This window comes from Macrotis lagotis, chromosome 4 (genome assembly GCF_037893015.1).
Source record: "Macrotis lagotis isolate mMagLag1 chromosome 4, bilby.v1.9.chrom.fasta, whole genome shotgun sequence".
In the NCBI taxonomy this organism is placed as follows: Eukaryota; Metazoa; Chordata; class Mammalia; order Peramelemorphia; family Peramelidae; genus Macrotis; species Macrotis lagotis.
The window spans coordinates 110440857-110468638 of NC_133661.1; the positions used below are offsets into that span (position 1 = coordinate 110440857).

At 37.7% G+C, this 27782-nt stretch overlaps 1 protein-coding gene across 3 annotated transcripts in view; it reads right to left on the reverse strand.

The window, feature by feature from the left end:
- CFAP58 (cilia and flagella associated protein 58) overlaps window positions 1-25069 on the reverse strand; it is a 122416-nt gene extending 97347 nt beyond the window's left edge. The window contains exons 1-8 of one of the 3 annotated variants that reach the window (XM_074233757.1): window positions 24866-25069; window positions 12803-13075; window positions 10586-10734; window positions 6663-6819; window positions 5808-6002; window positions 3818-3955; window positions 1633-1792; window positions 371-453 (exon numbers count right to left, since the gene is read on the reverse strand). In XM_074233757.1, the coding sequence (XP_074089858.1) occupies window positions 371-453; window positions 1633-1792; window positions 3818-3955; window positions 5808-6002; window positions 6663-6819; window positions 10586-10734; window positions 12803-13075; window positions 24866-25069 (1359 nt within the window). Of the gene's footprint in view, window positions 1-370; window positions 454-1632; window positions 1793-3817; window positions 3956-5807; window positions 6003-6662; window positions 6820-10585; window positions 10735-12802; window positions 13076-23264; window positions 23427-24865 lie in introns of those variants that run through there. The other 2 variants (XM_074233755.1, XM_074233756.1) reach the window with 2 other exon arrangements.
- Window positions 25070-27782: the final 2713 nt, after the last annotated feature.

Below are 27782 nucleotides of genomic sequence, written 5' to 3' on the forward strand. Positions count from 1 at the left end.
ACATTTGCTCAATTAACACGACATTGTAGATATATAGATATTGAATTCTGAGATTTTGATCTACTACTTACGATACCAAATAACATATCAGCAATAAAATGGAATCCATAAAATACTCTTAAATCCCCTCCTGTTTTATATGCTAATTCTCAGAAGTCCCTTTGTGTTCACAGGTGATAATGTAATTTCAATTCACAGACACTAAATGGCAGAGTGTAAGCAGCTGCTTAAAGGAAAATTGAGAACTATTATTTATTCTAATCTACTTTGGCTTGCTGTGAGTTTTATTTCTCTGCACAACTGGTTATAGACAGATATTATATTCCCAAAGCAAGACATTCATTTTCCAGCATTATAATCACAAACTCACCTTATTTAATATATCTCTCTCTCTCAGAAGTTCATCCATAGCCTTTTTATCAAGCTCGCCTTGTTTTTTTGCAATCTCCAGCTCTAAATCATCAGAAAAAAGTTATAAGTTCAGGACCAAATTATGGAGCTAATAAAAAATAAAGACAACTCCTCTAGAACAAAGAGAAACTTTTATTAGTATTACATCAAAGAGGAAAGATCATTAACAGGAAACTAAAAATCTTAAGGATAGCTTTAACAATATCTATTCAAGGAGAAAGCAAACTTGTGACTGTTGTTGATGTCAGTAAAGGATAGAAACTTCAGTCCAACACTGTAATGCAAAAAAAATAAAATTACAAGACTGAAATTGTTACCAACACAAACTCCTCAAATTGGAAAAACTCTCTGTGAATTTAACTATTTATAAAATAAATTACACCATTTCCTGTTTCCTTCATATCTTTCAATGAGGGTGCCAAGAAAGTCTCAGGCTAGGCATCTCAAAAGAGGATTCAGCTTCCTAAAGCATCCTAAAACTAGTGTGTTAATTTAAAAAATCACTTAGACATCTGAAAGCCACCAAGAGATAAGCTTGAATTGCCAGCATTTCTAATAATCCAATCTAAGCAGGAGAAGCCCCTTTAAAATAAGTTGATCCAAATTTTAATATATATAGTTTTATTTGGAAACAGTAACTAGGACAATGGACTAAAATGGTGCATTATCCTTTTCTCATATTATTTTTTCTCCTAATGGGTCTCTCTCCCTTAACCAGGTAAAACTAAGGCTCACTGGTACTATAAAATATTTTCTCAGTTTCCAAATCACCCATTCAGTACTTCTCAAAGGAAAATTGAGCCAAAAGTACATTAAGTCACTATAGTGAGAGTCCACTCACCATTCTCATGTGAACAAGTTAGGAACCATAACAACAAACTTTTTATTCCCCATCACCTCCCCCAAAAACCTGAACCAGGTATATGTTCAGACATGATGGCACTAGGAATGGGTACACTGAGATTTAACTCTAATGTCTAATACTATTTCTAAATAAAGTCAAAAATCACCTGTTGAAAAGTAAATAAAATCAGTCAAACTGGCTATTTGATTATTATGTTAAAAAAAAGTATTCACTGAATTCAACTGTTGACTGGATTGAGTCAAACTATTTTTTTATGGGCTTTGAAACATAAAGCTCATCAGATTCAATCAAGAGTTGCCATTCAACTAATCAAATGCTTATGAAGAAGACCAATAACAATGCTGCTTTCAGTCTACCTTTCTCTAATCCATTTATCTGATTTTTGAGGATTTCCTTGGTCTGTTCCACCTCAGCCTTTTGATCTTCAGCTTGGTGTAATTTTTTATGTATTAATTCTCTTATTTTGTTAAGTCTTCCAAGATCAAGTCGCATCTGATGGATTTCCTCCTCTTTAGCCTATATAATTAGTGAGAGAAACAACAATGACACTTGGCAAACAAAGGACTCAGTGAAATGAATCAATGATAAATTCTGAACCAATAAAAGGAAGTATTCCTTTAACAGTGCAAAGGTAGTCTGTGGGATTAAAATTTTAAATTATTGTTTGGACTGAAGAGAAATTGGAAAGCTATGGTATGAATAGTGCAGTAAGCAAGTTAATAAAAAGAGTGTAACCAAAACTTATATTTAAGAGTAAAATCTGATTGTGGGTCAAGTAAGATTTGGCAACTGAAGCCATTATCACAAATAGGTGTTTTTTTTGTGTGTACACTTGATAGATAATGATTCCATAACTGGTGCTGCATTGACATCAGTCACTTTGCAATTTTCACTAAGCTACTGAGATGCTCCACTGCCCTAATACAACATATAGTGCTTTAACTTTTTTGCACAAATGACATCACCTAGAAGTGAAGTCTTAAGACAAAGGAGTGCTATTCTTTTATGAGTATGCATGAAGATGGATTGATAAAGCAATATTAGTAGATAATTCTGCATGGTAACAAATGTACCTACAAAAGAATTCCTATCATAGACAGCATCATATATTTACTGCCCATATGATTTCAATTAAAGGCAGGGAGGAATGAATATTATTGCACTGACTCCCTTGGAATATGAGGGGGCAGCTAAGTGGCAGCTAGGTGGCGCAGTGGATAGAGCACTGGCCCTGGAGTCAGGAGTAACTGAGTTCAAATTCGACCTCAGACACTTAATTATCTAGCTGTGTGGCCTTGGGCAAGCCACTTAACTCCATTTGCCTTGCAAAAACCTAAAAAAAAAATGTAATGCTATTAATTTTCTCTAGTGTCTTTATCTCACAAAATCTTCAATATAGACAACAATCCCTTAAATGCCATATAATATAGATTGATTTTTTTAAAACTAAAATCAATGAAAATTTTTAGAATTTTGTTGAATCACTTTTCAAAAATGTTAACTGGAGCCAACCTGAGAGGGAGTCATCAAACTAATTTTGGGAATCACAGTTTTAGAAAATGGAGAGGCAGAACATGGCTCTCTGCTTGTTGTCTTTTAAGGCAGAATCCTCATAGATTTGGAAACAAATCTTTTTGGCTATGTGCTCCACAATGACAACAAAGGAGAAAGTTTATATAGGCATTTTTACTCTAATGTAAATTACAGGTTCATATTCCTTTCCTTCTAAGTTATTGCTTTTTCACTGTTTGAACTAATGATGTGCCCAGAAAGAACACTTTTTCAATCCAAACCACACCTAGATGGTTTTGATATTTATTTGCCTTTAGGCAGAGGATTGTATTAGATTATTTCAATAACCCAGACAGTTTATGAGACAAAGATTTCTTATTCCAAATCCTAACAGACCAGGATTATGAATATAGTGGTGTCTACTCTTAGAGGTAACAAGGTAAATAAAAAGCTGTTTCTTCAATGTCTCATATCACCTGAATCCAAGGCCACTGTTTATAGACCTTTAATGAAGGTAAGGGTATGAACCAGAAACCCACTTTGAAAAATGGATAGGACACAGATGACACTCATATAAATGGATTAGCACAGTCTTGCAAATAATTCAAAATCCAGGAGAGTTATCACCCTTCCCCACTTTGACTTTCCAGCAGTAGTAAGTAATGATAATAATAATAGTAATCAACATTCTTTACAACCTTCTCAATATGAATTGTTTTTTTGCTCTAGGCAAGGGGTATCTTACAAGGATGAATTGAGGAGGAAAACATCTGAGCCAGATTTTGTGAGGTCTTGAATAACCATATGACCCACAATAAAACTTACAGTTATAGATATAAACATGGGAATTATCACAGCCCTGGGGCATAAAGCAATCATAGCAGGTGTTCACCTGCCTTTGATATATTCAGGCAATCAGTAAAGAAGGAAAGCAGTGCATCTAGGGAAAGGGATCAATGGTTTAAATTCCATATTAACAGGAGAGAAGGAGAGAAGTCTTGTGTAACCAACATATCATGCTGTATTTACTTTCAGCTCCAGTGTCTTCTGCTGGTTCTCCTGGTTTATCTGTTCACAAGCCAGAATGTGCTGCTCATTCTCCTGCTGAAGCTTAGTGTTCCTCATCTGAAATTGTTCCAGCTCCTTGGCAGCTCGTTCATTTAGGATCTATGAGAGATGTGGAAACAATCTAGTTGATACTTTTTAATCTGGCTACAATTTCTACATATGCACATAGACAGCACCACAAGCCTCCCAGAAGGAGAAGAGTAACCACAGATTTTCATCTCTGTAGAAATTGCTCTTTATTCCTGATGAAACTACTAATGTGTTCACAATACAATGAATGTTAAATGACTAGGGAGAATGACAATTTCTAATGAATAACACAGTGAGCATCCTTTTTTTTTCCCTGAGAGCTCTGGGAAGTCTCACTCACAGGTGGTGGATAAATATTTTAATGCCTTTTTGTCGTTTGGCAGACATCACATACACAACAATCGCTATAATCATTGCAAATGAGCAGGAGATTCGAATGGATTTTATCAGCTATGGGGCAGGGGAGCAGGACATCTCTGCAGGCAAATCCAACATTAATATGCCTAAAACATTTCCATAAATGGAACAGTTCACTGAGACCAGCACATAGCCATTTTCCCATTTAATCCATCTTAAGTCAAAAATCTGGAACAGTCACATCATGATTTATACCTTCTCGATTTCACTATCAGCCAGTTTTCTTCCTTCTTACAAAAATTCTCCTGAACAAAGTTTTATAAAGATGAACCTATAAATATCCTGGGTCATCTCAATGTAACAGAAGAGTAGAGGAATCAGAAGATAAAACAGAATAGTGGGAAAGAAAAAGAAAAAAATCATATGAAAAGTACTATTCTAGAATGCTGTCACCATCCTCTCATAGATCAAGACTTGGGCATCTATTCTGCCAGAGGCTAAATCAAATGTTCAATTAATATAGAATAAACTAAAATGCAGCCTTTCAGTCTAAATGGAGCTGGTATTTTACTTAAGCTGTCCCTATCTTGGCTGAATAAGCTACTCTGTTTTTATCACAATTGCCGAATTCTGGGAAAAGTATGTCATTCTGCAGGCATGATGGTAATAGGTAATTTATTGCCATATTAAGAAAGTTAAGGAATGACTTTACAATTCAAATAATTTACTCATCATCCCCTTAGAGATTATGTGATATAAAATATATCCATAACTTTGGACTTCATGTAGAAATAATAAAGAAATTGTCATAGGAATATGTGATACAATCTTTTTTTTCTTAAGTCATGAGAGGAATGTGGCACAACTAAGCAATTCTTTGAAAAGAATGTCTCTGGCAACAATACCTGGGAGAGTAAGAAATTACCTTTTGATTACTGGAATTTCTTCCTCAAGGTCTCATCATCAGAGAAGATGAATTATATTATTATTTACATTTAACATAACATTTAAGGAAAGAATATTAGAAACAGTATATTGTTTAAAAAATAAAAATAGACTTGCTCAATATACTCTTTACACTTAAGCCTTAATAATTAATCTCCCTCTCTGTCTCTGTGGCTACTTATTCATGGACAGAGCTTACTCTGACTGCTCCATTTTTAACCAAGGTTGGTTCATTTTTTTCTTAGGCAACCTGTGCTCATTAATGTGGACAACAGATCAACTTGGCCTACTATGACCAAGATCTCAAGATCCAGATCTCAAGAGATCCACCAGTCTCAAACTCCCCAGATATGAATTACAGGTATGCATCAACATATACTGCATTAATATAAATTTTTCAGAGTCAAAAAGGCAGGGGGGAGAGAGGGTTCATTTAAAAAAAAACATAAAAAAGAATAGAAACATTTGTTATGAAATGTAAATGGTTGTGTGCTGTCTGCAATGCAGGAGAGAAGTCACTCTCCACCTTTCTAGAGGAAAATGGAAAATGCTAAAGCAGACCACTCTGGAAGACTTGCTCATAAAGCCAGGAGTGTACCTGCCCAGGTACAGGTCATACCTTCTGCTCTTTGAGCTGTTGTTCCAGTTTTTGAATTTCATCTTTACTCCTCAACACAAGTTGCTGAAGTGTCTTAATTTCATTCTGTTTCCCCTCCATGTCAGTTTGAACCTGTTTGAGCTCTTTCTCCACTTTCTCCTTCTTCCGAGTTTCTCGGGAAGCTTCATTCTGCCGAAGCTGGATTTCTTGTTGAAACTACAGTTACAGAAAGGGCAGAAAAGAAAGAAATTAAAATCTGTTGGTGCAAGTGGTAAGCCTGCTTAGTTCTCTCATTTTAAGGGAAGTTACCTCAGAATAGGGGGTTTTACTAATTATCTCCTAGCCCTGATTTTTTAGTCTTTAGAGGGCAGAGGGAGACTTCTGGCTTGCTCTTCAGAGTGTCACAAATCCATGTCAGTCATGACCATACTTTCTTTCCTGCCACTCAGAGAGATACCATAAAAACCACTGATTGTGAGAAACACAATTTGGTCCACAGCACAAAAAAAATTCAGATTTATTCACCCAAATAGTCCTTGAAACTGGCATGACTGAAAGGAATTACTTCCCCCAGATTGGTAGGTAGTAGTTTATGTTTTAATCTAATAAAACAACCTTTTCAGGACAAGATTGCCAACAAGGCATTTCTTCCAGGCTACATTCTCAACTGATGCAGTTCAGAGAACAGTCAATAGAGAGCCAACAGTTCTTTGAAAGAACAGGCTAGAGAAACACACAGAACTGAAATACCCTTTGAAATGAGAGGACCAATTTGAGATAGGAAAAGGAGATGAAATTAGTTTCCCAGAAGGAGTTAAAAAAAGAAAGTTTGGGACAACCCTCTTTCTTCTTGGTGTTCATGCTTGTTTCCCAGACCTGAGAGATGGCTTGCTCTGCCTCATCTTTTGATTTCTCAGTTTCTTGATGCTGTTCGGTGATCACAGACAGGGCCTCTCGTAATCTCACAACTTCTGACAAGAGTTGATCTCGTTCTTTTGTTACTTCTTCCTTATACTTCAATAAATCTCTAATGCTGGGGGGGGGGGGGGGAGGAAACAAAACACAAACCAAATGGCAGTCTTCTCTCTGAGATCCTATCCCCAACAGAGTTCATTTTAATGTAAGCGATTTAAAGTCAAGCATTGCTGATTAACCCATTGCAGCTGTCAAATTATACAATTTTTCTTTTCATTTTAAATATTCATTAGAGAGCTGCAGTCATAACTGATAAGCCTAAGACACAGTATAGAACTCCCATACACATCATTAGTTTTTACCCTGTTCATTCTTTCAAAAATAAAAAATGAAGAGCAAAGGATTAAAAAATTCAGAGGAAAACCATAAAGACAAAATTTGAAAAAATATTAATGATGTAACTTACAAGAACTTGCAGTATTAAGGTCCTTCTATTTAAAGAAGAAACTGGGTTGTTTTTAATTAGTTTGTAATCCAGACACCAAAACTAGTTACTTAACTTAATTCTTCTAAAAACTTAGAATCTTTAGAGAATCTAAGTTTACTAGTAGCATAGCCTCTGGACCAAAACAAATCCAGAGAAAAGCAAATACTTTGTTCCATCTGTCCCCCAAATGGCTATCTAAACAATTTGAGAACCATATTTACTTTACCTTATTTATTTACTCATCAGCACTTTTCAAAATCACAAATATATATTCATTTAAATTTATACACATCTCAAAGTGCTTTCCTCCCTTTCCAGGAAGCTCTACCAGAAACTCATGGAATCAGAGAATTTTAGAGTTGGAAGGGACCAGAACAGTCATTTAGTCTACCTGATACACAAAATGGAATCTTCACTAAAATATATACAAAAAAGCCTTTTTTCTGCTCTTTCTACACTTTACTCTCTTCCATGTTTTCTTTCATCCAGCCAGACTATTCTTCACATATTCCGATCACCCATATTTTTGTCTGGCTGTCTTTCATATCTGGCAAATTCTCCTTTCTCACCTCTACCTCATCCTGATGTCCTTCAAGATCTAGCTCAAACTCTACCTTCAACAGGAGACCTTTCACAGGCTTCCCTAGCTGCTAGAATTTTTTCTTCTAAGGTTGATAATCTTTGATCTACTCTCTATATATATTGTATATACCTAATTATTTATATGATGCCCATTAGTATGTACTCTTCTTGAGGTGGCTAGTTGGCACAGTGGATAAAGCACTGGCCATGGATTCAGGAGGACCTGAGTTCAAATCCAGCCTCAGACACTTAATATTTACCTCGTTGTGTGACCTTGGGCAAGTCCCTTAATCCCATTGCCTTGTTGAAAAAAATGTACTCTTCTTTAGGGCAAGAACTAATTTTTTTTTTATTATTTCTAGTCCTTGACATAGTATCTGGCACATAGTAAATAGTTAATACTTGAACCTCACCTTTTTCCCCCAATTTTCATTCATTGCTCCTATTTATACCCATATAAATCTAATCCTTTTTCCACATGACAATGCATCAGATAAGTTAAAATAGTTATCATGCCCACCCTGAGTTGTATAATTGAAGGATTCAGGATTTACAGTTAGAAGAGACCTTAGCAGTCAATATAACCCTCTCATTTAACAGATGAGGAGCTGAGTCAAAAGAGGTTAAGTGATCTATTTAGTGTCACACGGCTACTAAGTATTTAAAGGGGAAAGAAGAGAGGGGGCATTTGAATCTAGGTCTACCTTCTCCAAGTTCAGCTCTAAGTCATACTGCCTCTCTTCTTCAGATTAGACAACTAATTGCTTCAATGAATCTTCATATGTCATGCTTTTAAGGTCCTTCACTTTTGCAGCTGCCCTTCATAGACATTCTCCAGTTATACCAACAGTCTTCCTAAACTGTGATGCCCATGACTGAAGACAATGTTCCAGAGGTAGACAGACAAGGCAGATCCCCGTTGGACTCTTTCCTTATTCCAAGAAGCTATGCTTCTTTTTCTGTAGCCCAAGACTGTATTAGGTTTTTTGTCTGCTATTTTATACCATTTATTTATGTTGAACTTGCAGTCCACTAAAATCCCCAAATCTTTTTCACAGACCTTCATCTAGCATTTAAACCCATCTTGGATTTAGATAAATTAACTTGAAATATTATAATTTATGTTTATTCCTATTAAATTTCAATTTATTCAATTCAGTCTAATCTTCTAGTCTTTGGCGGCATGTTAAAAAGTTCAAGAGACATAGTTTTTGGGTAATTTGATCATTTTATTTATAAGACCAGCATGATAAGACCAAATAAAACCAAAGACCCCTTATGGTGGTGGGGCACACAGTTTATATGCCCTTGAAAGAGTAATTGCTCCTGAGGATGGTAATCAATTCTGATTGGTTGACAACTAATGTTAAAATGAATATTCCAAAGAGGGAAATGACTTGGAAGTTTTGGTCATACACTTACCAATTTCCATATCATCTGTCTGACATAAAGGAGGATCCGCATTTCCCCAGACCTGTCTGAGTAAATGCAATGAGCAGGAATGTATCCATTAGTCTAAACTTAGAATTTTTTTTTTTTACTATCTGATTAGATTTCAGTCATCCTGGCTGGGTAAGTCTTTGAGAGAGACTTCTCATAAATGGTTGATTTCTGAGTGAGAAAGTAGAAAAGGGGAAAAACTTGGTCCCGATTCAATAGTTCTATCTATCTCTCTCAAAATATCTTTTAATTCTGACCCTGTCCCTCCAAGTGTTCCCTCCCACCTCCATTAAAGAGACTAAAACCACTTGACTAAAAACACTCTACTCTTGGAAACATGATAACTTAAAATTGGATTAAGACTTATGAATCAGACTATAGATATATTTAGATTTGAATCAGGTACCTTCTTGACCTTCCTTTCATGTCACTCTTTGAGGATGAGCCAGATTCTGTGGTTATGAGATTTCTTATTATAATCTCATACACTTTCTTTCCTTGTCCTTAAATTCTTGCCCATCACTTATGTGCCATCTCAGAGTATACCTTCAACTCTATCAGACTATTTATTCTCTACTACTACCCTCCCCTAGCCTTCAGGGGCTTAGATTCAAAAGGAATTCTTTACCTGTAACATCACGATCAGTACCCTAACTGCTCTAGAGTGATTCACCTATGACTCCATGAAGGTCTATTTTAGACTTCTCCATCTTCTACTTGTAGTGCCAGTTTCTAAAGAAAAAGCTTGGATTGACTCAGTAATAAATCAAGACAAATTGTGGACTCTGTTCACAGACCAATATTTAGCAAATTATACATGCATAGGTACTATATATATATATATATATATTATTATATATATATGCATATATTGTATTTTTTCTGTATCCTCAGAGTTTACACAGAGCCTGGTTTATGGTAAGTACTTGATGTTTGTTGACTAATGGTGGAAATGAAGCTACCATCTAAATACACAATGAACACATTTTTTAAGGACTAGTTTACTTAAAGGAAAGCTAAATTTGTTTGGGAACTTCAAATAGTTGAATACATACCACTATTGGGAAAAGAAACCAACCATTCCAAAGGAATTGTTAACTAATTATGTAAATCCACCAAGTGATTCAAATTTCCTAGAAGGGTAATAATCACAAGCCAAAAGAAAGAAAAACAAAATAAAGAGTAAAATTTTTATAGTATCTCCAAAAAACAAACAAATAAAAAAAAACCCACAAAGACAAACAAGCAAAATAACACAGAAGTATTCTATGGAAGAAGTTAAGGAAATTGCTTTATAACATCAGAAAGGTAAGGTTTCATTTTTAATGAGATTAATTTTTTCAAAAATCAGTTCAGAACATATCTAGTAACCTACTTGTTACTCTGGCCTAGTGATAATCCTGATCCTTGTTCTACTAGTTTACCCAGATTCACTATTTCCTCTTTCAGTGCCAGAATGGTTTCCTTTGCCTTCTGTTCTTTATCATAAGCAGAATCCACCATTTTCCAAGCCTTTTCTATTTCCTAGAAATGCCATGGAAAATATTAGTTAGAAAAAGTCAGAGAAGTTTCTAAATGAAAATATCTTCATTCGTGTCAAACCTAACAAAGTAACACTGATTAGACTTGCAAATAATAATACAGCTGTAAGTCTTGGAGAAGAAGGATTAGAAAACACACTGATGTACTCATTAGCTGCCAATGAATATTGAGGAATACTTTCAAGGAGAAATAAATAATCATTAATTTAAAAGATATTCAAGGAGAAATGTATTTCTCATTAACATAAGTAAGACTTAAATGTACAAGATATGATAGAAATAATCAAGGATCTGAAAACAGACTTCAAAAAATTGAAAAATCAAAATCTAATAGGTTTCCTGGTTGATACTAAATTTTTGACATTGCTTGAAGGTTCCAATTCAAAGGCCATGTTTGTGTCCTCATTCCTGAGCTGAACTTCATTACTCCAGTAATAGGAACTGTGTTCAGAGAAAGGGGAGTACAAAACATGATCTTAACTATTAACAAATTGTATAGGACAACCACCTCAATTATTCCCCTTTCCTTAATTCCAGAATGCCAGCATTCCCACCATATTTCTAGAAGGGAAAGCAAAAATCAGAGCTTGAGATTATTAATACTACAAATTATACTATGAAATATTTACATGGATGATTAGGATTAAATTTCCATTACCTAAATGAATTAATAGAGCATGCCAAGTAATGCAATATTCTCAATTTTCATATTGCTATTTAACTTTCTTGCTAATATGGTAATTTTGTCACATACATAAGTATTTCTATCACAGTATAGATAAGCATAGAGACTGAGTGAAAGGAGAAGAGAGTCTAGGGCAATAATTACCCCAGAGTGAGCAAGTACTTCCAGGTATACATGGCCAATAATATGTGCACACCTATTGTCAGAAGACAGACCCAACAAGCTTCTGATGAAAATTTCCAGTATTCACAAGGAGAACTGAAGGAATTGGGAGGAGACTGATTCTTCTCATTTTAAGTAATAAAATAAGAGGAAGAGATGAATTTAATTTAAATATATCATCAGGTTTCCTATTTATATTAGAGATAAGAAAATGAGACTATACTGATTCATCAGATAATTACAGTTTATAATTATATTGTTTTCTATAAAAACAAATTTTAGTCTATTGTATAATTACCCATATCTATTGCACCAGGTCTGCTCTGCTATTTCTCTTAAAAGTTATAAAGAAAACTTACAGGAAAATATTTAAATATTAAAAAATACTTTAGTTCAAGCTTAAAGAAAAGTGCTTAAACATAAACAGTAGATAATTTCATCCAATTAGGCTAAAACAGTTTATTAAGCTAAATGACAGAATTAGTAATTTCTATTTCTTTCCTTTACAAAGAAAATATTCTTTTTATCTCCAAACTCTTTTAAAACATTTACATCTACAGACAGGAAGGAAAGCAATGGGAAAAGTGAAAAACCTTAGTACAAAGAAAAATACAACTTCTGAGGAAAGAAAAAGTATACTTCCACATGATTCTGGGAATTAAAGGAATTATGTGTGTGGGAACAGTGAGAATTTTTTGCTGACCAAAAATAAAAAAAACTTTTAAAAAATTTATTTAAATTCATTCTTTAATCTTATTGACTTTTTGTCCAGGTAGACATCAAAGGTCATTATTTGTGGATAACTATTTGACTTAAGGCTAGATATTCCCATTATTCTCTCTGCATCAGCATCCATATGGTAAATGTAAACTAAGGAGGTGAGGTCATTGTTCTTTACCTTTATTTTTACCTTTACCAAAAAAAAAAAAAAAGAAAAATGTGAAAATTCTCTCTTATCAGAGTTTTGTATGATAAATGAAAATATCTAAACTTCTCTCACTCTGAATAGACCAGGAAAATTTCCCAGTCCTATTGACAGAATAATAGAAAAAAATTAAATTACAAATCAATTATAGCTATATTCATCCATTGTCTTAAGCTGAAATCTCTTGTTTAAAACTGCTAAAAAAAGATAAAAGGATAATTTAAATTTATGAAATATTCACTTGATTGTTTTCTCTTTCCTTTCTTTTCAAATCATTACCTTTTTGAGTGATAAAATGGTTGTCTGGTCATCCTGGGATAGCTTCAGGGCAGTGGCTACCTTAGCTGAATTAACAACAATCTCTGCATTTAGTTCTCTACATTTTGCCATAAGACGTTTTTCATTTTCATAGGATTTTTTCATAACAACATGAAGTTTCTCATATTCCGCCCTGAATTTCTCCAGACTTTTATCTCCTGAAAGTTCATTAATAACATCTTGGAACTCTTTTTCCAATTCTTCAAAAGCATTTTCTTCCAGGTGTGATTTTTCCTATAAAAAATTACAGAAATATGAATTTAAAAGTTGAGCTCAGAGCTCATCATAAACTACTGCCAAATCAGCAGCAAGAGAATTCAAATCCAAGACCTCTTTTTCCAAAATCTAGCACTCTTTCTAATGTATCACATAGGACTCTTGCTATTGATAAAACATTTTTAAAATATTTCATTATCAGTACATGCAGGCATGACTGAAAGAAATAACTTTCATAAATATGTGTTCTACAACTCTTCAAGCGGTTTCTTTGGGGGGGGGGGGGTTACAAGGGTTAAGTGACTTGTCCAGGGTCACACAGCTTCATAATTATTAAATAGCTAAGGCCATATTTGAACTCAGGTCCTCCTGACTCCTGGGCCAGTACTGTAGTCACTGTACCACCTAGCTATCTCAGGTTTCTTTCTAAAAGTCTGGTTCTTGGGTGTGCTTGAAATGTGGGACACATTTTCCCCAACTGAAACAATGTTAAAACATGTTTGGCTTCTTACTGAAGTTTGTATCAGACTACAATATGGTTTATTTGTATAATATTATGGAGTAAGTGAATTCAGAGTTCCAATTGAAGATACTAAAAATATTCTCTTCCCAGATCCAGTATAGGAATTGGAGGGAGAAGTGGCAAGGACTCTGAAGTGATAAGGAAAGGAAGAAGAGAGAGAAAATGGAACTCTAATTATAATAAATCCCAAACATACTTACTAGTCTGGATCTGCTCCCCATCATCAACCATTTTTTTCTTCTAAAGACCCCCCCCGGGGTGGGGGCAGCTAGGTTATTCAATGGATAGAGCACTTACCCTGGAGTCAGGAGATCTGAGTTCAAATCCGGCCTCAGACACTTAATAATTACCTAGCTGTGTGATCTTGGGCAAGTCACTTGACCCCATTGCCTTGCAAAACAAAACAAATAAATTAATAAAGGCAGGGACTGATCTGAATGCTTCTAATTCTACTGCTATAACCACCTGCTGTTGACTGAAAAGATTTTCTACTTCCTTAACTACACAACACAGATACACACACACACACACACACACACACACACACACACACACACACACACCTTTCTAGGGTTTTGCAAAAGTTTTCCTGCTAGAGAATATGGGACAAATATAAAAGGGCTTCAAAGTTCCTATCCCCTTTCCAATCCAGGCAGCTAGATGAACTAGTCCATCACTGGACTTGAAATTTGAAAAACCTGAGCTCATATCTTATTATGTGACTTTGGGCAAATCATTAATCTCTCTTCAATCTTCAATTTCTTTACCCATAAAATTGGGGTAGAAGTAAAAGAACCTACCTTATAGGATTGCTGGGAGGGTCAAATGAGTTAACATATATAAATCTTTTTTTATTATTAAAGATTTTATTTATTTTGAGTTTTACAATTTTTCCCCCCTAATCTTACTTCCCTCCCCTACCCCCCACAGAAGGCAATTTTCTGGTCTTTACATTGTTTCCATAACATATGTAAATCTTAAAGCACTACATCTATGCTAGCTAATATTATCCAAACTACACAGAAATGCCAAATCATCAATCTTCCAAAGGCTCGGGTCTGCCCATATTACTTCTCTGTCTGAAAAACCACTACTAGCTCCCTATTGCCTCTTAAACTACAAACTCCTCAACCTGACATTTAAAACCCTCCAAAACCAGACTTCAATGTACCTTCCCAACCTCATTTCCCACTACTCCCCTTCACAAAGTTTTTGTAGCCCAAATTCAATATGCCATTATCTATCATCATGTGTTAGAATGCTATCCATTCTCATTCTAGCCTCTCAAAATCAGCTCCCTGGAATTAAGGTTTGATAGGTGTTACCTCAGATGTTGAATGATCTGGCCCATCTTGTTTGCAGTATGTGTATTTGTCCACTCCTCCCTCTTCCCCTTCCTAGTTAAAAGTTTCTTGAGGAAGGAACTATTTTATCTTTCTTTTTGTATAGGTAATACAGTAGATAGAGCCTTGGCCCTAGAGTCCGGAGGACCTGAGTTCACATCTGATTTTGGACATTTGAAACTAGCTGTATGACCTTTGCCAAGTCACACAGGGACCTGATCCAGGGCCTGATCCAAGGCCATCTCCAGTTGTCCTGTTAATATCTGGCCTCTGGATTCAGATGTCTCCAGAGAAGAAGCTGGTGATTTAGCATAGCACTCTCTCACTCAAATTCAAGTACAAGTCATGGTATCACCTCCCTTGATGTCATGGTATCACCTCTCTTGATGACATGGTCTTTGAGAAAGGACCAAAAAGTTCATCAACATCATCATCTGTAGATATAATAATATGAGCAATGAGGTGATGTAAAGGATTGAGCACAAGCCCTGAAGTCAGTAAGATCAGAGTTCAAATCAAGACTCAGACACTTGATGCTTACTAGCTATGTGACCTTGGACAAATCACTTAACCCTGATTGTCTCACATTCAGGGCCATCTACAGTTGACTCATATCTAGTCATTGGATTAGAAGGCTCTGGAGGAGAAAGTGAGAGTGGTGACTGAGCATAGTGCCTCCTCCCTTAAATCTAGTTCACATGGATATCTTGGCATCACCTCCCATGGTCTTCTTTAAGAACTAAGGACAAAACAAGACATCAATAGCTAACATTTAGGGGCAGCTAGGTGGCACAGTGAATAAAGCACCAGCCTGGAGTCAGGAGGACCTGAGTTCAAATTCGTCCTCAGACAGGCCTTGCAAAAATCAAAAAATTAAATAGTCAACATTTCATAGAGCACTTGTTATATGTACCAAGCACTTTATAATTATTATATCATTTTATCCTCATAACAAAACTGTGAGGTAGGTATTAATGTTATTACCATTTTACAAATGCGGAAGCTGGGATAAAGAGATAAAGAGAAGATAAATGACTTGTTTAGGATTACAGGATACAGAAAGTAAGCATCTGAGGTCAAATTTGAACTCAGGTCTTACTGACTCCAGATCTAGCATGATATCCACTGCACTGCCTAGCACCACCATATATACATAAATATATATATATATATATATATATATATATATATATAATATTTAATTTTTTTAATTAAATCTAATTCTAGTGACTTAGCACAGCCCTCCTTCATTTAAATCCAATTCACTTGCAAGTCATGGTATCACATCCCCAATGTCATATTCTCCAAGAATGGAGAACAAACAACAAACAACAAAAACCCCAGTACCCCTCCCCCACACTCTCCTACATTTTCACTTAGAACTTTGTAAATAAATACAAAATCACATAGTTCTTGGCAATACAATGATCCAAGACAACTTCAAAACCTTCATGAGAGAAAATGATATCCACATCCTTAGGAAAAAACTATGGAGTTTGAATGCAAATCAAAACATATTATTTTCACTTTTTTTTTTTGCTATTTGCTTTTTGTGGCTTTTTCTTTTTTGTGCTATTTCTTCTTTCACAACATGATTAATGTGGAAATATGGTTCCATAATTGCACATATTTAAAACTAAATCAGATTGCTTGCCATCTTGGAGAGGGGAAAGGGAAGTGAGGGATGGAAAGAGGGAGAAAAATTTGGAACTCAAAGTCTTATAAAAATTAATTTTGAAAACTATCTGTGCAGATAATTAGAAAAAAGTAAACACTATTTACAAAAAATGCAAAGTCAAACTTCAGTATTAAGAATAGATCAAGGGGCAGCTAGGTGGCATAGTGGATAAAGCACCGGCCTTGGAGTCAGGAGTACCTGGGTTCAAATCCGGTCTCAGACACTTAATAATTACCTAGCTGTGTGGCCTTGGGCAAGCCACTTAACCCCGTTTGCCTTGCAAAAAAAAAAACTAAAAAAAAAAAAGGAATAGATCAATAGGGGGACAGCTAGGTGTTGCAGTGAATAGAGCACCAGCACCGGAGTCTGGAGGACCTGAGTTCAAATCCAGAAATTCAAATTACCTAGCTGTATGACCTTGGGCAAGTCACTTAACCCTATTGTCTTGCCAAAAAAAGTGGATCAACGAACCAGGTATAAATGCCTATGCTTTTTTTTTGGGGGGGGGGGGTACAGGGGGAAGAGCTAGGTAGTTAGTGGATAGAGTGTAAGGCTTAGAGTCAGAAAGACTTATCTTCCTAAATTCAATTCTGGCCTTTTACTATGTAGCCCTAGGGAAGTCAATCAACCCTGTTTGCCTCAGTTTTCTCATGTATAAAATGAGTTGGAGAAAAAAATGACAAATCACTCCTGTATCTTTGCCAAGAGAATATCAAAGGACATACATAACAAAGAGTCAGACACAACTTAAATGAATAAATAACAAATTCTTTTTCAGAAACTGGTGCAGAATTAAGGCTAAGATTTCAATTTGAGAGAAAAATCAGGCATGTGGGCTGGAGACAAGAGGTGTGGGTTGCAATGCAAAAACAGCTAAAGTGGATAACTCTTCCAAGGTAGGATAATGTTATAGAGGAGAAAAGTCTCCCATGATGACTCATATACACTTCAGAACTAGGAATATGACCCAGTTCTTTTCTCTTTGTCCTGTCCCAATTACTTCCCAGTCACTAAGGTCCCCATTCTGGACCAAACACTGAAGGTGAAAAGCAAGCCCTAGTATGAGGGAAAGGGAGTGAGAGTCCCAAACAGTAACTGAGAAAAGAAGAGAAAAAGAGAAATCTCAAACAAATGTAAGTTAGCAGCAGAACTTATTCTTCCTAGTTAGCTAGTTCATGTCAAAGACATACAAAATCTTTGGTGAGCCAGGGACCTAACTAGCTAAAATGAAAAACTTCATCCTTGACTATGGGAAGGGGCCTACCTAAAGATAATTTACAACTCATTCTTTTGGTTTTTTAGCTGCCTTTTATATAAAGAATTTAAAATACTTCATTTTTATGTCAACTAATCTCATGCAGCAAGGTAATACCAAGAAAAGAAGTTTTCAACACTTCACTAATATTAATATAAATACATGGATAAATGGAAATTAAGACCACATTTAGTGGAAAGTTTATTTTTCCATTGTTCCAGTCAAACCTGAACTTCATCTTGTGATTTCTAATCCTTTGATCCTCTTCCTTTTCTCTCAGTCTATCTCGCTTGATCCAATTTGACTTGCCTCTTTATCTAATCTGGACTTCATTCAGCCATTTCAAATATGTCCTTAGTACCATAAACCTTTTGTCCCTGAGATCTCTCATTGTGCTTGGACTATTAACTCTCACCCTTTGGTTGCCTCCCCTGTTGATTTGCTACACTTTCTTCATTCCTGAGCTGCCAATCATTTTCTCAAGAAACACTAGACAGGCCTGGGTGCTCAGCAAATATTTATTGAATTTTTATGAAACATTTAATAGACTACTTATATTTTAAAGTTTAATCTTACCAGAGATATACATCATGACATGGATTTGACAAGATTTATATCCATTATGCCATCCTGGCCTCCTATTCTCTGAAACTACTTAGATCTTTTAGACCCAGCAATAGGACCTAAGGAAAAAAAATCTCAATTCACATTTTCCTAGAAGGGTGAAGAATTCAATAAGAAATATTGAAATCCTGGTGATTTTTAGTTTTTAAATTATGAGTCTGCCTCAGGATTATTGATTTCCAGGAATATTTTATAAAATTATCAAAGCAAATCATTACTAAGATGATGTCATATCTCCATGAAAACATAGGAAAAACAGAAATATTTTCCCAAAGTCACTAAAGGGATAGCAAATCAGACATCTGAGGACAATTCTTCTGAAGATAGTTCTCCCTATAATAACCTGAAGAGAAATGGCTGAATATCGAAAAAATTACAGGAAAATTCTGTCTGGATATCCAGAAAGATTTTCCAATAAAAATTCATTTATATTATGAATACTATTCCAGGAAAATTTCTGTAGAAAAACATCTCTGTGCAAAGTTAATAATCCTTTCTATATTTAATTTATTTTTCCTCAATGAAAAAATAAATATATTCATTTAATTAAAATACTCTTGATATTAAGTGGAAAAATCATGAAATTGAAAGTCTCAGTAGTCATTATACATTAATTCTTGCTTACTGTATTCTTCTGCCAGATACAAGTGAATGCTAAAGATGATTATTATGGAACATTAAAAAGTTCTATAATTTTATTAATAAAACCTTAGTGAAGAAACAAATGTATGTCCTTCCTATATATAATACAACTAATTTTTGTTGATAAAATGTCTTTACAACCAGAGAGGTTGTGAAGTTTGATTAATGTTTACAACATGATTTGAGATCTTACATTAACAAGGACTCAAGCATTAAATCTCTAAGTTTACCAAAACCATGAGCCTATGCCCCTGACACATGATAAAAATTAGAAACTAGAATGTTTCAGGGCTGAGGAGAAGGCAAGTATTACTGCTTATTATTCAGAAAGATTTCCTTCCCCACCTCCTCCTCCTATTTGAGGCATCTAGAAAAGGGAGTAAAAGACTGCAGTTAATTGGGAGAATATTTAGAGAGGGCAGTATGCGAGAGGCATACTGGAGTGTGACTAGATTATATTATATCCTAGATCAAGAAAGGAGAGATAATGGTCAGGGTTTGTGTACATTTGCATTATTCATATTGATGTGAGGATAAAGTATGTAGGCAGGTTGAACCTGGGAGTCTATGGAAGTACACTTAAGGAATAGCTCTGCTATTTCCCCATGTGACTTTAGATTAATCACATAATCACTCTGAGCCTCAACTTACAGAAGAGGAGTTTGGATTAGGTAATCTCTAAGATCCTTTCTAACATTAAGCCAACTATCCTAAGATTCCATAATATGTATTAAGCTAGAAGAATGCAAATGATGGAAGCCCTCAGCAATACCTTAGCACAGAGCTGCTTCTCCTTTATGGTTATCATGGGGGTAGATAAAGGAGAGGTTATATGCAAAGGAATAGAGTTTATCACTGCCTAGTTGCTTATTTCCTACACATATTATATACCAGTCCAGTATTAAGTGAGCAGGAAGACAATTTAGGGGTCATTAAGTCTAATCCCTCATTTTTTAAGAGATGAAAAAATTTAAGAGTTAAGTAATATCTCCCAAGATTGAAGATTCACACTCAGGTCTTTGAACTTTCAATTCAATAGTCTTTTTTGGGACAACTATTTTCAATTTTCATCAAAAATCATCTCAAGGACACAATCCAAAGAAAGTGTTTCCTACTTCTACTTTAGGACTAGGTTCAAACTTGGAGTTTTTTTGGTAGATTAAAATAGGTTACTAAAAATATCACAATATAACATTTCCACAAAAGGAGAAAAAAATGCTATTAGGAAGATAAGGTGGTATTGCTACTGCTCAATACTTTTCTCCTGTTGATGCTAAACATGAGCACACAAAGAAATTTATCACAGCAATGTTCTCAATTCCATCCCATAAATGGTATTAATGTCAACACTTAATCACCAGCTTAATGATTTGTTTGTAGACCAGGTTTCCCCTGAACACTTGGAATTTATCATAAAAATGGGAAAATATCAAAGAAAAAAAAGTTTGAAAGAGGGGGAGAAATAACTATAAAAGTACATGGTTGGTCATATCTATAGATTTAGTGGTGTGTAAATAGATATATGGAAATGAGAAATCTAATCACACTATCATTGAAAATAAACTTCAATTAAAAACCAAAATGTTTTCACAATTAATGATGAGCAGCTGGTTTCAGATAAAAACTTGAACTGAGTGCCATCTCCATTTCTGAAGAGCAATAGCCAAATCAGGGACAGTTATAATACCAATTAATAAATAAAAGGAAAAGGAAACAGGAAATGTGAAATGATGAAGATGGAGTAGAAAACTGAGGATGAGGTCCTGTGAGATCAATGAGTGGTAGAGATAAAATAGAAGACTAGAAGGCAGTGTGGTATAGTTGAAAGAGCAATCTGGTTCTGCTTTGAATAATTACCAGGGAGTTACTGGGGAAAAGTTATGTACAAGGGTATGCGTGACCTTCATAAAGCCAACTAGTTTAATTTCATGATTTTACAGATGAGGAAACTGAGGTCCAGGGAGGTAAAGGAACTTGCCCTGGGTCACACAGTTGTGGCTAGGGTTTGAACCCAGGTCTTCTGACACCAGAGTGGGGTCTTTTCCCAATAGAGGGATGACCTTGGAGTCACCAGGACTTAAGTTCAAGTCTAAGACCTATAGTCAGTATGACCATGGGCAGGTTACTTGACTTCTAAATGACCCCTAGCAACTCTAGGATTATAACGTGTGGTGGAGACCATCTGATGCCTTGGGAGAGGGAGTTTATCCACAGAATGAAATCACAGGTGCTGAAACACATTCACACCCACAAGAAATTGTGAAGTGTGTCTATGTCTGTGTGTCTGTGTGTGTGTGTGTGTCTGTGCCTGTCTGTATCTGTATGTGTGTCTGTGAGTGTGTCTGTATCTGTGTGTCTGTGTGTGTCTGTGTGTCTGTGCCTGTGTCTGTATCTGTGTGTCTGTGCCTGTGCCTGTGTCTGTATCTGTGTGTCTGTGTCTGTGTGTGTCTGTGTCTGTGTGTCTGTGCCTGTGTCTGTGTGTCTGTGTGTGCCTGTGCCTGTGTCTGTATCTATATCTGTGTCTGTGTGTGTGTCTGTGTGTTTGTCTGTGTGTCTGTGTGTCTGTGTCTGTGTGTGTCTATCTGTGTCTGTGTCTGTATCTGTGTCTGTGTGTATGTCTGTGTGTCTGTGTGTGTCTGTGCCTGTGTCTGTATCTGTATGTGTGTCTGTGTGCCTGTCTGTATCTGTGTGTGTCTGTATCTGTGTGTGTCTGTGTGTGTCTGTGTGTCTGTGTCTGCGTGTCTGTGCCTGTATCTGTGTCTATGTGTGCCTGTGCCTGTGCCTGTATCTATATCTGTGTCTGTGTGTTTGTCTGTGTGTGTGCCTGTATCTGTGTCTGTGTGTGTCTGTGTGTGTGTCTGTCTGTGTCTGTGTCTGTATCTGTGTGTATATCTGTGTGTCTGTGTGTGTCTGTGCCTGTGTCTATATCTGTGTGTGTCTGTGCCTGTGTCTGTATCTGTGTGTGTCTGTGTCTGTATCTGTATCTGTGTCTGTGTGTGTGTCTATGTCTGTATCTGTATCTGTGTGTGTGTCTGTGTCTGTATCTGTATCTGTGTGTCTATGTGTCTATGTCTGCGTCTGTATCTGTGTGTGTCTGTATCTGTGTCTGTGTGTGTCTGTGTCTGTATCTGTGTGTGTCTGTGTGTCTATGTGTCTATGTCTGTGTCCATATCTGTATCTGTGTGTCTGTATCTGTGTCTGTGTGTGTCTATGTCTGTGTCTGTATCTGTGTGTGTCTATGTGTCTATGTCTGTGTCCGTATCTGTAGCTGTGTGTGTGTCTGTATATGTATCTGTGTGTGTGTCTATGTCTGTGTCTGTATCTGTGTGTGTCTATGTCTGTATCTGTGTCTGTGTGTCTATGTCTGTATCTGTATCTGTGTGTGTGTCTGTGTCTGTATCTGTGTGTGTCTATGTGTCTATGTCTGTGTCCGTATCTGTATCTGTGTGTCTGTATCTGTGTCTGTGTGTGTGTCTGTATCTGTCTGTGTGTGTGTCTATGTCTGTATCTGTGTGTGTCTATGTGTCTATGTCTGTGTCCATATCTGTATCTGTGTGTGTCTGTGTGTGTTTGTATCTGTATCTGTGTGTGTGTCTATGTCTGTGTCTGTATCTGTGCCTGTGTGTGTCTATGTCTGTATCTGTATCTGTGTGTGTGTCTGTGTCTGTATCTGTGTCTGTGTGTGTGCCTGTATCTGTGTCTATGTGTGTGTCTATGTCTGTATCTGTGTGTGTGTCTGTATCTGGGTCTGTGTGTGTCTATGTCTGTATCTGTATCTGTGTGTGTGCCTGTATCTGTGTCTATGTGTGTGTCTATATCTGTGTCTGTATCTGTGTGTCTGTATCTGTGTGTGTGTCTGTATCTGGGTCTGTGTGTGTCTATGTCTATGTCTGTATCTGTGTGTGTGTGCCTGTATCTGTGTCTATGTGTGTGTCTATGTCTGTATCTGTATCTGTGTGTGTGTGTGTGTGTGTGTGTGTGTGTGTGTACGTGTTTTGGCTGGGGAGTGAGGCAAGGCCACAGCATTGAGGCCGCAGAAGAGGAGGCGGAGGAAGGGGGGGTTCGAGTGCGGGTGAGGGTCCTGGGCCCCGGGCACGGGCAGCGGAGGGCGAGCGGGGCGGGGCGGGGCGCGGGCTGCTGACCTCGTCCATCCGGCCGCTGTCCGGGGCAGCGCGCAGCGGGTGCTGCGGGCACTGCGGGCTGGCAGGGGCGGCGGGGCGGACGCGGCTCAGCCCCCCGCCGGGGCTCGGGAGACGCCGCGCATCTCCGCCGGGGCGGCCACAAGACCGGGACCATGACGCGTCTTTCGGTTGCTACGCAACCGGTAGGCTCGCCGGCATCACGTGACAGACGCGCAGGGCGCGTCGGGCCTGGGGATATGCAAATAAGCGCCCGGGAGCGGCCCTCCGGGAGCGCGGGGCGGGCCCGGGCTAGGGGCTGCCGGGAGACGGCTCCGGGGCCCGGGCGCCCACGGATGGATGGCGGCGGCCGAGAGGAAGCGCCCTTTGCCCCGGGATCAGACCGGGACCTGTGGCTTCCAGCTCTCTTGTGTTGGCGCGCGGGGACGGGCAGGCAGACCTGTAAGGGCAGTGCTCAGCCTGTAAGAGCCGGGGCCTGCCAACGCCAAGACCCGCGCAAGCAGGGCCGTCGCCAGCCCCGACTCCTCTCGGGCCGCTGGAGCCGGATGGCTCCGAGGGGACCGTGAGGCCGGTGACCCCGCAGAGCCCCCTCCCTCAGGGCCTGGCCCCGCCCCAGCGGGGGCTGCCGGAGGGGAGGCTCCTTGGGGCCCCGCAGCCGCTGTGCCACCCCGCTGCCCCCTCCGCAGTGCCCCCTTGTAGGGCCACGTGCTAGACGCGCAGTGTTTGCAGCTCTCCCCTCCCCCTGCCTAGCTTCGTGCCCCCCGGCCTGTGTCCGACCCTGCTGAGCCTCCTTTCTTCCCTTCTAACAATGGAATGACAGATTTCACAAACATTAAATGATTACTAAATACATAGGTACGGTGAGGGAGAGATGACGCCCTATCAGTGAGATGTGTGTTGTGAAGAAGCACTCTGTACACCTATATACTATTAAACATGTGATTTCCCTTTTTCTGTCCATACTTTCTTTTTTTCTTCCTTCTTCTTTTCCTTTCCTATGACATAGAACATTCCGTTATATCAGGTCTTATTATCTGTCCTCCATTGCCAAGGGATGAGCCTCACTAGGGAGATAAAGAAAAAGAAAGTCAAGGAAAGAAGAAAGTTGCCTACCGCCCCCACCACCACCACCATGCATGTCTTTGAATAGCAGGTAACATTAGGGGGAATGGGAAGGGGGAGGAACAAGAATTTAGGGAGTAATTCACCGAGCTTTTCAAATACTTTCTCATTTGATTTGCTCTTCACAACCACCCAGAGTGCCCAGTTAACTAGTCCAGCTAGAAGAGACTTTCAGGATCATCCAAGTTCATCATTTTGCATATAAGGAAACAGGCTAAGAGAGGGGAAGGTTTGCCACTTAAACAGACTAAGCAACCAATCCATGTCTCCTGACTTCAAAGCCTCTAGCTTCCCTGGACCAGGATTCTCATCAAAGAAACATAGATATTTGAAAAATGTGTTCTCCATGGCATTTTTCCTCCCTACCCCAAATTATAGGTTAAGAGCTTATAAGGATCATGAGACACATTCTTCCCATAAAGTCTATATTCACATAAATCTGAAAATAACTTCTTCCAATTCACTCAGAAGCTAATCATTACCCAAAGAAAACCAGTTCCTGAGATCTCTGGAGAATCTTGAGCTGTAAAGCTCCAGGAGCGACCAGATTTTCCCCCTTCAGGGGTTTCTCCTGCATTTTTTCCAGATTCCTGAGCTTCTTGTGTCCCCTGGGTGCCATCACCAGATGTACTAGCACCTGAGGACTTTTCTCCATCTAATGGAGTATTACCCCTTGCTGTGGACATGAAAAAGGTTGACTAGTGTTCTAGAAAATACTTCAGACCCATTAAAGATACCTACATTCTAGAATCACAGAGTCACAAAATCTTAATGATAGAATGAATGTTAGGGATATATAGAACAGATCCTTGGAGCTCATTAAACTCAACCATAGCCTTCCCTAGCCTTCACTCCATTGTTACCTGCCTCTTTACAACTTGGGTCATTTTGCTGCAAGCAAAGTATTTTCAAAACCTTAACTTTGTATATATTAAGTGTGAATTATCAGTAATAATGATGCCTGTGTCAATTTTTTGGCTGGCACAAATGGATGTCACAGATGGAGATATTGAGGAACCTCTGAGGTTGACTAGACCACCACCTTCCTTTTACAAAAGGGCCCAAGAAGATTACTCAGGATAATACATCACACACATAAGAAGTCTCAGAGGGGAAGGTGATAAACCAGAACAGGCCTGCTAGGGAAGGTAGGATTTTATTTAAGTCTAAAAGTAAGTCATGGAAACCAGAAGGTAGAGGTAAGAGCTTTTCAAGTATGGAGGACACTCAGTCCTCCTAAGAGTTGGGTCTCTTGTGTTCAAGGAAATGCAAGAAGGCCCATGTCACTGGCTCTTATAGTATATGGAGGGTAGAAAGGGGATGGGTTGTAAAGGGCTTTAAAAGCCAGGGGATTTTATATTTGAATCTAGAGGTAATAGAGAGCCACCAGAGGTTACTGATGGGTAATAGTCAAACCTATGCTCTAGTAAGATTGCTTTGGCAGCCAGATGGAGAATAGATCTAAATGAGGTGAGAGTTGAAACAGAGACCAACCAGAAAGTTATAGCCACTGACAGAGAGCAGTTAACAATGGAGTGGAGTCTGGAAAAGACTATAGTTGAACTTAATGACCTACAAGGATCCCTTCTATGTATACTTAACATTCTATCATTAAGGTTTTGTGATATTATGATTCTAGAATTCAGATACCTTTAATTCTAGAGTATTTTCTAGAGTATTAGGGGTGTCAGCTGTGTGAATGGAAAGAATGAAGCAGATTAAATATGTAGTAAGGTGTTTGCAAGTGAGAAGTCAAGGCTGACACCAAATTTTTGAACCTGGGTGACCAGGAGCATGTATATGCTTTCAAATATATAGGAAAACTGAGGGGAGAGGTTTGGGGGGGAAAGATAATGATTTCTCTTTATCCAAGAGAATTGAATGTGAGATACCTTGGCCTAAGGTGGTAATTTATATGTAAATTTATACTATTCAAGGTTAAAATTATATTTATTGGTTTATTTATATATAATTTATATCTTATTGATTCTGGTCCAGTAGAAATATGCAAGTGTGAATTTGAGTAATGTGCCTCTTCAAGAAATTTATTATTCATGCTAATTGGGACTTGGCTATACATTTAAAAATAATAATAGAGAGCAGCTAGGTGGTGCAGTGGAAAGAATACCTAGAGTCAAGAGGACCTGGGTTCAAATCCAGCCTTAGTCACTTTTTACTAAATGCATGACCTCCCCACCCCTGCAATTGCCTCGAAATAAACAAAAAAAAAAGCATTATATCCTCTAAGCATAACTTGGAATCAATGAACCCATGATGACTAATATATTAGTATTTCATCACTTCAAAAAAATCCATTAATTTATCCCATAGGTCCTCCTTCCACCCAAACAAATAAAAATTTCTCTTTTAATAGGTAGCCTTTATGAATTACTGGTAGTTGATTTTCTGGAGTTAAACCTCTCCCAAGGCTGGCCTTGTTAATATTTATAGACTTAATAGTTCCACCTTTAGTGAAGGATCTGGCACAAATGGTTCCACTTGGTTCCACTTCTTGCCTCCAGGCCCCTTCCTCAGTTTCCCAACCCTAGCCATTGAACAACTGGCTCCTTCAATAGGCTTCTTCCCTTCTGGTGCCTTCACTAGCCCCTTTGTCCAGGGATCTTATTTACCCAACCAGGCTGCATAGTATTAACCATCAGTCAGCAAAGAAGCCAAGATGCAACTGCTACATTATTGACTTGCTTGCCCCAGGCCTTCCTCCAGATATTACATTTCTCTAGCTTAATAATATTAACAAAATAAGTAGTGGCATAATATTATTACAATTATGATCATTATTGTCATCATCGTTGTCATGTTCATTGTTTCGTTCCTCCTTCCCTATCTTATAATTGGGTCATGAGAGTTTTCCTCCTCTTTAGGGACATAGAGGAAAGTTCTCAGAATTAAGAATCAAAGGGTATAAATTCAAACCCTGGTTCTGCCATATACCACCTATGTAATGTTGGATAAATCATGTTTCCTCTCTAAATCTCAGTTTCCTGCTCTATAAAAATGAAGAAGTTGAACCTGATGATCTCCAAGACCCCATGGGGCCTTCTAAGGCTCTATTCCTTAAACATTTCCACTCAAATTTTTCCTATCTTCTGGTGCTCAATGAAATCTTGATTTCTTCTGAAGATGCCATAATGCTTGGTACCTTCTTCAAGGCTGTGGGTTGTTTTTCAAGTGTTCCCTGAAATATAGTACTGAGAGGTAGAGTTGGCATACTTCTTCCCTCCCATTGCTAATTTTTGAGACCCTCTCTGCCACCATCATTCAACAATCAATTCTCTTCCTTTAAAATTTATTCTCCTCTAACCATATCCTTGTTGCTTTCATCTATGGGGCTCCAAATCACCTTCCCTCTTCCTCACAGTCTCACAGTCTTCTCTGCTC